At 24.8% G+C, this 12,417-nt stretch overlaps 1 protein-coding gene across 1 annotated transcript; it reads left to right on the top strand.

The window, feature by feature from the left end:
- The first annotated feature begins 8,634 nt into the window (after nt 1–8,634).
- Nucleotides 8,635–11,310, top strand: LOC145968008 (uncharacterized). Its single transcript, XM_083093175.1, has 4 exons — nt 8,635–8,669; nt 9,541–9,723; nt 10,278–10,409; nt 10,820–11,310. The coding sequence occupies exons 1-4, from the start codon at nt 8,649–8,651 to the stop codon at nt 11,114–11,116; spliced, it is 633 nt and encodes a 210-aa protein (XP_082949301.1). The 5' UTR covers nt 8,635–8,648; the 3' UTR covers nt 11,117–11,310.
- Nucleotides 11,311–12,417: the final 1,107 nt, after the last annotated feature.

The raw sequence follows: 12,417 nt of genomic DNA on the forward strand, positions 1-12,417 counted from the left end.
TAATAATAAATGTGTGCATTCATGTACATTTTTTATTTATTATTAATATATCTTAAAAAATAAAAGAGAGAAAATCGGACAAAATTAGAAACAAAATTTATTTGCTAAATATTTAATAATTATAATTCTCTATATTATTAATAATAGTGTATAACAATATGAAAAGAATTTCAAGCAAACAAGGGTAAAGAAGATTTAAAAATGAGAAGCAATCGATTATTTTCTTAATCAGATCCTGTTTCATAAAGGAACCTGAAACCGAAATTTGCAAATTCGTCAAAATGTCGTTCGAACAAGGCCATTGCTTATAAATCGGTTATTAGATGCCAGTGACTTTCAGTATATTTCTTTTGCAACATGTGCTGAACTATATCCTTTACGTTTATCATATAAATATATAAAAATATTTTATCTATATGTAATTATTAATATAAAAAGATTATACTTATAGAAAAACTAATAATTTATAATTTTATATTCAAATGTATTCTCTTTATATCTACTTTGATATATCTCTTATATCTACTTTGATATATCATAAATCAGCAGAAACATTTGTGCAAAATACAAATTCTTTATAATGATAATCTGTACACACATATATTTGTAAAAATATTATCAATTTTATAATAATTAAATATACTTTTTATAATATATGTTGTATTTTCTAAAAAAAATTAATATTATTGTCATAATTTATTTAATTTATTGATAAAATAAAGCATAAAATATTGTGGAAAAATATATAAATATATAAACTAGAAAAAATATATCTATGATTAAAAGGAATAAAGAGACTGGAAAGTTTAAAATATTATTTTTAGCTTTTTATTTCTTTAGGAATTTCTCATATTTTGATCCATTCGAATGAAAATAAGCATGAGAGAAGCTTCAAAGTATTAATCTGTCATAGTGATGTTTTTTACATGTTCGAAAAAATATCAAACCCTCTCAAACACGAAAAAATCGATGCATGTATAAATTCTGGATACATCTTGCATAAACTTACCCGGAAGCTAAATACTTCGGGTGGTCCCTTTCATGAGTAAAAACGAGATAAAATGAAAAAAAAAATTAAAATTTGTGACGATCTCTCTCTTTCTCGGCGTAAAATCTTGATGTTCCTCTGTGATCTACTTGCTCGATTATCTTTCTTGATTCGAGAATACGAAAGTAAATTGCATAAAGTCCGTTTTAAACTATACGAAATTTTTGAGACAAAATTGAAGAGTTTATTTTCGTGAATTGTCTTGTTTTAAAAGTTTTTTACACATGTCTTATAAAAGTCTTTTCATAATTTCTACAGCTTTTTTCAAAATTTTATATAACATAAATACACATGTAGTATTATAATATATGTATCATATATGTATATATAAACACAACATTATATCTGACAATTTAATTAACATTTAAGACTAATTAATTTAAAATTAATTTAATTTATATTTTAATATTAATTTATATCATCAATATATATTTCACAGATGTAATAAGTTTATTTTTCTATAAATTAAAATTTTTTATATCATACATTATATTACAAATATTATATTAATTATAATTATTATTCAATTTTGCTCTAAAGAATTCATAAGAAATGTGGTCCGTGTAAAATGAATTTAATATGAAAGCTGAAAAAAATAAGGAAATATCAAGAAGATTGCCGTAATCGGGATGCACCTGCCAGCACAAATTCGTCATGCGCTAATCAATCGATTATCGTTGAAAGATTGGGAGTTTTTATGTAAAGGATAATTATATTAACCTGAAGCGTCACACGCACACAGAATATTTTTTCTTTTTATAAAATTCTCATGCTATAAAGATGGTAGGCATAAATCAAATTACTTAATCAATATTTCTCAACTCATTAAGCTTACCAATAACAAGCTAGCCTTTTTCATATGCATGTCCTTCTGCTATTTTGCTATACTACATATCATTAAAAAAAACAACATATATTTGTGGCGTTTTAAATAATCGAGTCTGGTATGAACGATTGCTTGTATTAGTAAATGATAAAAAAATTAAAGAGTATCTAATGATATTCTTTAAATGTAAAATGTATGTCATGCAAATGTAGATAAATGTATTTTTAAATGCAAAATAGAACGTAGAAAACTAGGAAGTAGAAAGGAAAGACCACATAATATTAAAACTGTTAAGAATAGAAAAATAAAATAAATAAAAATGTAAATGTATATAAATATCTTTCAAAAAAAGTAAAAATGTATACAGATAAATAAAAAATAAAGTAAATGTATATATATTTTCCAGAAAAAGGCTCTGTAATATTCTTCTGTATTTCTTCTGTAATATTTTAACTTTTATAATAAAATCAGAACTTCCGTGCCAATAACTTGGATTTTTTGCAATCTTATTTTTAAAGAAACTCACTGATATAACTTTAGAATCTCCAAGTGCGATCAAGATATATATATATATATATATATATATATATATATATATATATATAATGTAATAAAAATATTTATATAAAATAATTTACATAAAAAATAGTGTGAAAAAACGAATTAAAAATGAGACAGCTATGAGCTAATTAAAATTCGGCATACTTGCATAACACATATACAAATTAATTCTACGCGACTAGTCTCCTCGCATGTAGCTAAATATGAAGACAGATGTGGTTTCTATAAAATCGGTCGGTTGAATCACATCTTTTACGATCAAAGCAACAAAGTTGAATATCGCAACCTTGGCGGCAATAATCGACATGTCTTAGTCGAAATTCGAAATATTTTGACGGCATCCTGTCAAACTTGTTCGTTAAAAGAATGAGAAGATGAAGAGAAAATTATATTAAGTCTAACAGATTACAGTGTTACAAAATTACAAAAAAGCTTCTAGTAAGAATTTGCAAATATTTTTTATTTTGTGCTTTTATTTTATTTCTATAAATTTATATTTTATTTTATATTTTATATTTTATATGCTTTTATATTTTATTTCTTTATTCTTTGTTTTCCAAAAATATGGATGCGAGACGTTTTTAAGAAAAAGTAAATTCTTCAATTTACATATTTTAATATTAAAATAAAACATTGACATTTGAAATAAATAAATATACAATAAGTTAACAATTATAATAATTAATGGAAGCTTTTTGTATTAATTATTAATTAAACGTAATAATTTAACAATTTAATAAATTTTTAAAAATATTTCCGTGCAGAAAACTATCTCTGCTTACGATTTGTATGTGTATATCGAGAGATAAATAATTATAATATTTCCTGATTATTCATAAAATAGTGTAATACATTTCAATGTAAACTGTTATATAATCCACTACATCGTATCGAGATGTCACACGTACATGTGAAAGTATCGAGAGGAATATGTAAATCGAGAAACCGCAATCAACCCAACGAATCGAATCAACATAATGCATAATAAGACCCTGAAAGAAGAAAATTGGGTTGTGCAAGGCGAACACTTAGCAAGATACAACGAGACTTATCATAAAGACGACGTAAAGGCGATTATTTTTTTTTAAAAGGCGACATAAAACACGATGTAAAAGCGTCAAGCAAAATTCGTCGCTAACTCTTTGTGAACGAAACAAGAGATTCGTACGCGCGGACTTTCACTTTATTGAGAGCTTTTGTCTATGTACGTTGTTGATGCCCTGATGGAATGATGCATCGATTCGCGAATGATATAACACGTTCGCGAAACATCAGCGAGAGTTTGCGACATTTTTAGCATTTTTTATCCTCGTGCTTTGGTGAGAGCATGATAAATCACTGAATAAGCAGAGAATCAAAAGTAAACGCTAAAAATATTATTTTTGTTTCGTCTGCACCACATAAGTAATTAATAATTTAATTGAAATCAAAATGGAAATTATATCATCTTTTCTGATCATTTCCAAAAGACTTTTATATAATTGTATATACAGTTGCATAAGCTATATATATACATTTTTCAACTTATATTTATTTAATAAAAATTTTAAAAATTATGTTTATGACTTAAGTATATGTTAATTATTGTTATTTATCAACTTAAGTATATGTTAATTATTGTTATTTATCAACTTTTGCAAATTAACTTGTAAATTAAGTTACTTTTATAAGTTCTATAAAATTACACAAACATAATTAATTCTTTAATACAAGATTAACATATTTTTATTTATAATATCATATCGTATGACTTAATTATGTTAATAAATACATTCTCGATCAATTATTGTAAAGATGGTGCCATCTATGTAGATAACATCATAAACATTTGGTTAATTTCGCCTGTATATATATTTCTTGTGATACACTGCCGCATTAATATTGCATGCTATTAGAAGAATCAGTCTAAATTGTAATTGTATTATGTATAAAATAATATATGAAAAAAGTTTTAAGACATATATTAAATTTAAAATATTTAAAAAGTTTTAATATTAAAAAAATATATTTATAAATTGCTTTAAAAATTGAGAATCTTTTTCTCTATGTAAATTTGACTTTTTAAATTTACATCTAAACTATCATAACACAAGCTTGAAATATAAAATTATAGTAATTACAAATTAACAAAAAATTTTATTACGATTATTACATTAATTGCTTTTTTAATTTTATTAACTTTTAACTTATTTTTGATAATTTCAGAATTAATGTATTTTTAAATAATTGTAATAAAAAAAATTCTTAACAAGTTCTTTTCTGCACCATTATTTCTAATTTATCACACTTAAAAAACTATTATTTTGATTTATTGATAATTAACTTATTTTAAAATTCGTACTAGAGTGATAAAAAAAAAGAATGGCAACATATTTTGTCGGATGATCTAGTTTTAATAAAAGTTCTTTTTTAATAATATGCTATTATTATTTTATATTAATTTTATTATTTCTAAGAAATTATTAATTAGAATTGTTTTAACTTAAAAATTAATTTTGGAGAACTAGATCCTGCGATACTGCAATGTATAATTTGTGACATATGCAATTTACGTTAGCAAACAGGAAAGATATTTTTTAATAAGAAGGCTAAGCATTATTAACTCTCTACAAGTTGTATTTTTTGATATAAAACTGGAATTTGTGGTTATGCAGTGAGAACGCCAATCAAACTAGAAATCGACTACACATGAATGTATAATATCAGCTCTTGAATCAAAATGTCGTCACGAGTACTTTATATTGATTCGACTTTGTAAACGCGCTGCATTAGTTCTCGAATTATCTATTTAAACGCGCTGCATTAGTTCTCGAATTATCTATTTAAAAAAATTATTTTCACTTAAATTTGTTAACTTTGAATCTATATGTGCATGTGTAAGTGGTTTATAGAAATATAAAATTTAATATATATAATATATTAGTAATATATATAATTTTTATAATAGTACAGAAAGTTATTTCTTTCTTTATAAATAATATATCTTAATAGTATATCTTTCCATTATTTTATTTTTAATTTAAATAATTATGATGAAAAGAATATATTAAATATTCCTTCACATAACAACATAATATTATATCTTATAAATATAGGGAAAAAAAGAGAGAAATATATTTTTTATTATTAGCAAAAATAAACATTTTTGTTCGGCATTTTTAAACTTTGTTGAAAGTTGCGTAATTTTCTTAAATTTTATTTATTATTTTTCTATGAACAATCGCTTTCTGGATTTTTCTGAAACTTCAAGCTTTAAGTCAATCAAGGCAGCAATAATTTCGATTTGTACATTTTATACTTTTGTGCCTTTCTCCGGTTTTACTGAAAAAGCAACTTACGTAAAAATAGACCTTTGTTCTGCTGTATAAGTTAAGTGAAGGTAGGAAGTGATACACTTTGCACATTCACTTCCGCATCCGCCTGCGACCTTAAATTGATTTTATCATTATTCGAATTCTCGTATGATCGTTCTTTGATTTAATAATTCTTACAAAATTAAATTATACATTGGTACATAAGCACAATGTAAAATAGAATAATAAACTTTTAATTCTTAATTTTTTATAATTTTTGACAAATATATAATTGATTTAAAAGAAATTAATTATTAGAATTTAGAATTAAGAATATAATTAATGAATTATTTAATTAATAATAAAAAATTTATTGACAATATATATAAATAATTTATATAAATATATGTAAATGATTTATTATGCAAATACGTAAATAATTAAAATTAAAAAATAGTTTAAAAATAAGAAGAGGATTAAAAATTAAATTCTGAAATCTTTGTTACAATTTTTGTGTGTGTATAGAATTAACAATTAAAATTTATTAATAATTTGTAATAATATCGCACTTAAGCGATAACCATGCAAAGCTTAACAGAATGCAAAGGACAAAAACCGGTTCGGCACAAAAGCAAAAGTAAAATTATCTGCACTGTCCTTTCTTTCTCCTCTCACTTTCAATGAAAGTCGGTAAATACATCCATCAGGATAGTTAATAATAATGGGATGTTAATTTGGAAATCGAAACTAATACCTGTGTTTTTAATTGCTGCAATTAGTTTCGTATATACTTTGTGTATATATGTGGCATATATTTCGTGCACGTGATGTTCAATTATTGCGTAAAAAATTTGATAATTATTAATTTTAATTACGGCTAGATTTTTATAAAATATTTTTATAATTATATGATAGAATAATAATTCTTAAACAAATATATAAATATAAATAAAAAAAAATATATATATATTTATATATATAATATACATTTGTATATACTAATACGTTTTATTTATATAATTATCATTATATAAAACTTATTAAATTAATATAAGTAAATAATTAAATTAATAATTAATAATAATAAGCAAATTCATTTAAAAATAAAAGTTTTGTAAAAACAACATAGTCTTTAAAAATGCTACATAAATGCTACATAAAAGTTTATAAAAATATTAATTAGTTTAATTAATTTAAATAATTTTTTATTTATTTTCTGTCCTAACTTAATCTGCTTGTGATATTTAAATTTTCTCGTGGTTTCGGTTTCTCTTTGCTATATTTTCATACTGAACTTCAGTAATATAATCTGTTATATAAATAAACTATTTGTAAATGATACCTGTAAATGATACCTAGAAAGTGCATATATTTTTTATATTTATCAAAATAAATGAAATAAAAAAAGTAAAAGTAAAGTTATGTCAAATATAGAAGATGGAAGAAGATGGTAAATAATAAAATTTCAAAATTTATATTGAAAAAGTAATATATAATATATAATATATATATAATAAATAATAAAATAAAATATAATATAATAAATAAATTAAACAATTAATTTTTTAAAATCATTTTAAATATTTTTGTAAAATGTATTTTTTTTAAACAGCTTTTCATATAAAACATAAAAAAATATTTGTTTTTTATTTTTAGTCTAAAAACATGTAAAAAGAGAGAAGAAAGAAAAGAAGAAAAAGATTAAATTATGTAATAAAATAAATAAAATAAAAAGACATTGGAAATTTATGTTAAATAAATTAAGAAAAAATATAAGTTCTATATAAAAAATTACCGGAAAATATTTGAAAACTGTGCGTTTTTCAAGATCCATCTATCGTTATCCAACTGGATTATCGTTACGATTGGTCAATAATGAACTTGCGCGTTCAACGTTGTTTCTTGCGGAACAATTGCATTTTTGCGTACCTATAGTAAATGTTGAAGTGGAAAAAAACGATGAAGCAGATTGTAGGTCCTCTTACTTTATAAGCTGCCATCGTTGCCTTTCGATGATAGCCCTTTCACTCCTGTTCGTATCGTACACGTTTTGCTTCTCTCAATCGAATGTTCTCCACAAATCACTTATGTATATCACCGGAAATTGAGACGTGAGTTACATGTCAAAATTATTATTTCCTGTACTAGTTTCCTTTCCGTATTAAAGATCTATTTAAAAAAATTGCGCGATCATGCGATCATTCATTATATATCTGTAAATAACTTAAAAATGAGTTGTAAATTTCGATATTGTTAAGATATTTTAATATCTGAAAAAACATATAGTATATATAAGAGAAATTTTTTAATTAGATAATATATTAATATATTAATTATGTTTAATTATATAATATATATAAGAATATGTAATATATTAATACTAAATTACATTTTTTTATAATATGCAATTATTGTATAAGAATTTACTTAATTTTAATTAATTTAATTTATAATATAATATATTGTATTTAATGTGTAATGTAAACAAAATTATTATTACTAGGAATATAAATATTAATTTAACATATTTGTATAAGATATGTATTATCGACTTTTCTTCTAATTGTAAAATATACTTCGTGAATGCATGTCTATCAATCCCCAGTTCCAGTAACAGAGAGAGAAAGAGAGACAGACACACATAAGATTCCTTTTACCGATGTGTTTTTTCTCTCTATTATGCCTACTTTGGGCCGTTGAACCCACTTAGTCGTACGAGAGGACTAATCATAAAAAGCAAAGAAGATAGAGACTAGAGATCCAGGGCGAAAGAGATCGGCCGATCGAGAAGAGAGCGAGTGAGTGCTTTCTTCGTGGTGAATCAAGCCATGGTGAAGGTCTTCATATATAAACCATCGTATAGCCACGATTCTATAATAGTCAGTGCGACTCGACCAATTTTGAAACATCATCCAGAACCATGACAATCGCATTACAAGCTGTAAGTTTCTTCATCGCAGTTAGAAGTTTTCAAGATTATCGAAAAGATTTCAAGACCATAACCACAACCATTTCCTGCGGGACGAAATCAACGACTTTGTGACAAACGTGCTTGATAGTGTTATCAAGATCGCTCAGAACTTGAGATTACACAAAACGAACAATATTACTCCGAGACTTTTCTATCGGAAATTGCTAGGATTTATGAGGGTGTTAAAATATAGGAACGCGCGCCTAAACGATCATAAACTGTAAAAACATTAACATGTAGAAACATAAACTGTCAAATTTATCTTGGTGAATTATGATTAAATTGTAAATGCAGATAAAATATTTCCGGAATTTAAACAAATGATCAAAATAATTATTTAAAAAATTTATTCCTAAATTTCTAATTATTTAGAGAGAAAAAGATATTTATTCTTAATTAATTTTAAATATTCAAAATCTCACCATTTTATATTTTATAAGAAATCATATATTAAAAATTGAACAAAATTAAATTAAATTAAATTTTACAAGATAATATATTACTAATCTAATATATTTTTGTCTCTTTCCTTTTCTTTCTTATTTATTTATATATTTATTCTAACACAAAATTAATAATCCTTAAAAAAAGTACAATAGTTATTATTTCTATTATTATTATTCTGTTATTTATCATCAAGTTATATAAAAAAATTGATAATCGTTAATTAAACGCGAATATTGATTGGAATTTAAAATTTATTTAAACGTATTAAAATTTATTTATTTATTTATTCTGATCGCCTAAATTTTCTTCAGTACTAATTGCTACATAGGTATATCAAATTGCCCGTTATTTATCAAGTTCATTATCCTCTTACGACAACGTTACATCTTTGCAGTTTTTATTCGTGCTGGCAACAGCAGCGGCCACGGCTAGGCCTTCGTTTTACGAAGGCCATGGTCTTGGGTCTGATGAGCCCAAGCTCATCTCGCAGTCGGTACATCTGCACGAAGTGCCAACCAAGGTGATCAAGGTTACCAAGACAGTAGCTATCAAGGTCCCCGTGCCGTATCCTGTTAAAGTGAGTAGCCTTTCAAGAAAATGACAATTCAAAGCTAATTAGTTATTTATTGAGACAATAATTTATACTTTACAAGTTTTTCTTAACAAGAGACTATTATTTTACAAAATTAAACATGAAGATTAAAGATGGTTAGTCTTAGTACGTTGCACGTAAGATCAGATATAATATCAGTATTTCAAAATGAGAGAAAAATAAGAATATAAAAATAAGAGAAAAAGGAAATAAAATGAATTAAATATTCAGTAAAGCTTAGAACTTTATTTTCTCTTCTTTAAATCCAGATGCTTAAAAATAATATACAAATAAATGTTACAAATTTAATCTATGCATTTCGATATTTAGATTATTTACGCTGGGTAATAATAAAAACTGGATATACAAAACTGAGTAATACAAAAACGATAATTTTATTATTTTAATATTGGAAAGTATATAAAATAAGAATCGCGATATATTTCTTTTATTGATCTTTATATGTAATTATATGTAAATGCAACTAGTTGCACTTATCTCTTACATAAATGATTGTAATTTCTTTTTTTGTCGTTTAGGTGCCCCATCATATTCCATTTCCAGTGCCTGTGAAACATCCTGTGGCGGTTCCGGTGCCGCAGATAGTGAAAGTACCGCAACATGTGCCAGTACCGATAGAGAAGCCGTTCCCGGTGGAACTGCATCAGCAGGTATGAATTATTAATTAAGAAATCTCTCAATAATTTTATTTATAAAAACACCTTAGATATATTTTCTTTGTATACGATAAAAAAAGTTACATACTTCTATTACATTAAAATCGCAATATGTGGAGATGTTCGAAATATATAAAACTCTTTATAAAATTTATTTTATAAATATTATTTTATAATTTTCATTTTATCTTATATTTATGCTGCGAAAATTGTGGCTTTTCACATAACAAGATAATATAATATTATAACAAGAGACAAAAAAAAATCGATGATTACAATTATGATTTTCTAGTATTGCAATTTCAATAAACAGTAATGTGTGTATTTTATATGCGCTCTTTTTTATTACTGAAGAAAATAATTTTATTCTAAAATTGCAAATAAAAACAATCAATTTAATTTAGGTGCCGCTCTTGGTATCTAAACCCGTACCCGTGCCACATCCGGTCCCAGTACCGCATCCGGTCACTTTAACTAAGCCAATCTTCGTTGCGGTACCAAAGGTGATCTCGTTCCCACAATCAAGTCACAACGAAGGTGGCGTTGAAACTGGTGCTGGAGATGATCATGCTAACCATGAGACGGTCAACTATAACTCCTATGCCGTCAACGTTCAAGGCCACGGAGCGACTCACGATCAGCAAAACGAGAATCAAGCCCATTTTCAACCTTCCCAGTATGATTACTCGCAAGATCATTAACTTTCGAAATGTGATAGGTTGGCCGATTATGGCGGTGTAGGTCTCTGTTGAAAGGAAAAGTACATACATTAAAAAGTAAATCATTGAATATGATATGCACAAACTGATTACTTTGAAAGCGGTTTGAGTCAGATACGTTACAGGAGTTTTTTTTATATAAGTAGAAATAATATTAAATATTAAATAATGATGGTTTTTGAAATTTAATTTATTTTTGATATGAAGTTTCCAAAGTCAATAGTCGCAATTATTTTTATTATCACGAAGAGACATATGTTACTTTAATAAGCATCATTTAAAAGAGAACAAAGAATAAAAAGTTTCATAAGAAATTAATTTTATTCTTAAAAGTACACAGATGTATATAAAATATTAATTACAATTTTGATTATAATATTAATTATAAAAATTCTGATTTTTTTAAATTTATCGTCAGTGGAGTACATGCACAATTGAAAACTATCGTTATAGTAATTATATATAGGTGAAATTTATTGACTAATGACTAATGCTAATATCTCTTGTTTATGCCTGATTTGTGATAATTAATAGTAAAATATTTCTGTGTAACACATAAGAAGATTTTTAAACTTTGTAGAGTCATAAAACATTCTTGAGAATTTTACGACTAAATCTTTACCAAGCTTAACTTTTTTATTATTCAATAGTTCAATTAAAGGATAATGAAGGTAGTTTCAGGAACATAAATATATTCGCGAATTTTAAACTCTTTGAATTATAATGCTTTTAAATGGTCTTTTTAGAAAAAAGAATGACAGTGAAGAAAAAAATATAATATAACGATTTTCCTCTTTTATGTTATTATTTCTGTCAAAGTTAATTATAGAAAACAGCTTTCATCATTGATTATTAAGAATTAAATTGAAATTATATATTCTTGTATATACCTTGTTTATAATAGTTTTCGTCTGAGAAATGTTGAGTTTTTGTTTTTACTATGATGTTTTTACATGATGTTTTAAATTTTTGTTATATATATAAAATTGTTAATAATGATTTTATTTTATATATATAAAATTGTTATAAAATAATGATCTTATTTTTTAATAAAACATTTCTAAATATTAATAATGTCTCATTATATGCTTTTTGTTCTTCATATTTCATTTTTATATCTGTTATTATCCGCAAGAGTATCCTACATATAGCTTTAAATATTCAATTGCAACACTTTTTATCGAGCAAAAGTAAAAAAGCATTGTGAGACTTGGACTTACCTAACGGGATTGCTTACGATATACATGTACGTTTCGTGCGCGGTATGCGCTCTGCATGTAAAT

This window comes from Camponotus vicinus, unplaced genomic scaffold (assembly GCF_025532165.1).
Source record: "Camponotus vicinus isolate PSW18456_S1 unplaced genomic scaffold, iyCamVici1.0 SCAF_3, whole genome shotgun sequence".
Taxonomy (NCBI): Eukaryota; Metazoa; Arthropoda; class Insecta; order Hymenoptera; family Formicidae; genus Camponotus; species Camponotus vicinus.

Excerpts from the sequence above, each read along its gene's own strand:
- LOC145968008 (XM_083093175.1), top strand. The coding sequence starts at position 8,649 with ATGACAATCGCATTACAAGCT. Across the intron at positions 9,724-10,277 it reads CCGTGCCGTATCCTGTTAAA|GTGCCCCATCATATTCCATT; the intron begins GTGAGTAGCCTT and ends TTTGTCGTTTAG. Across the intron at positions 10,410-10,819 it reads CGGTGGAACTGCATCAGCAG|GTGCCGCTCTTGGTATCTAA; the intron begins GTATGAATTATT and ends AATTTAATTTAG.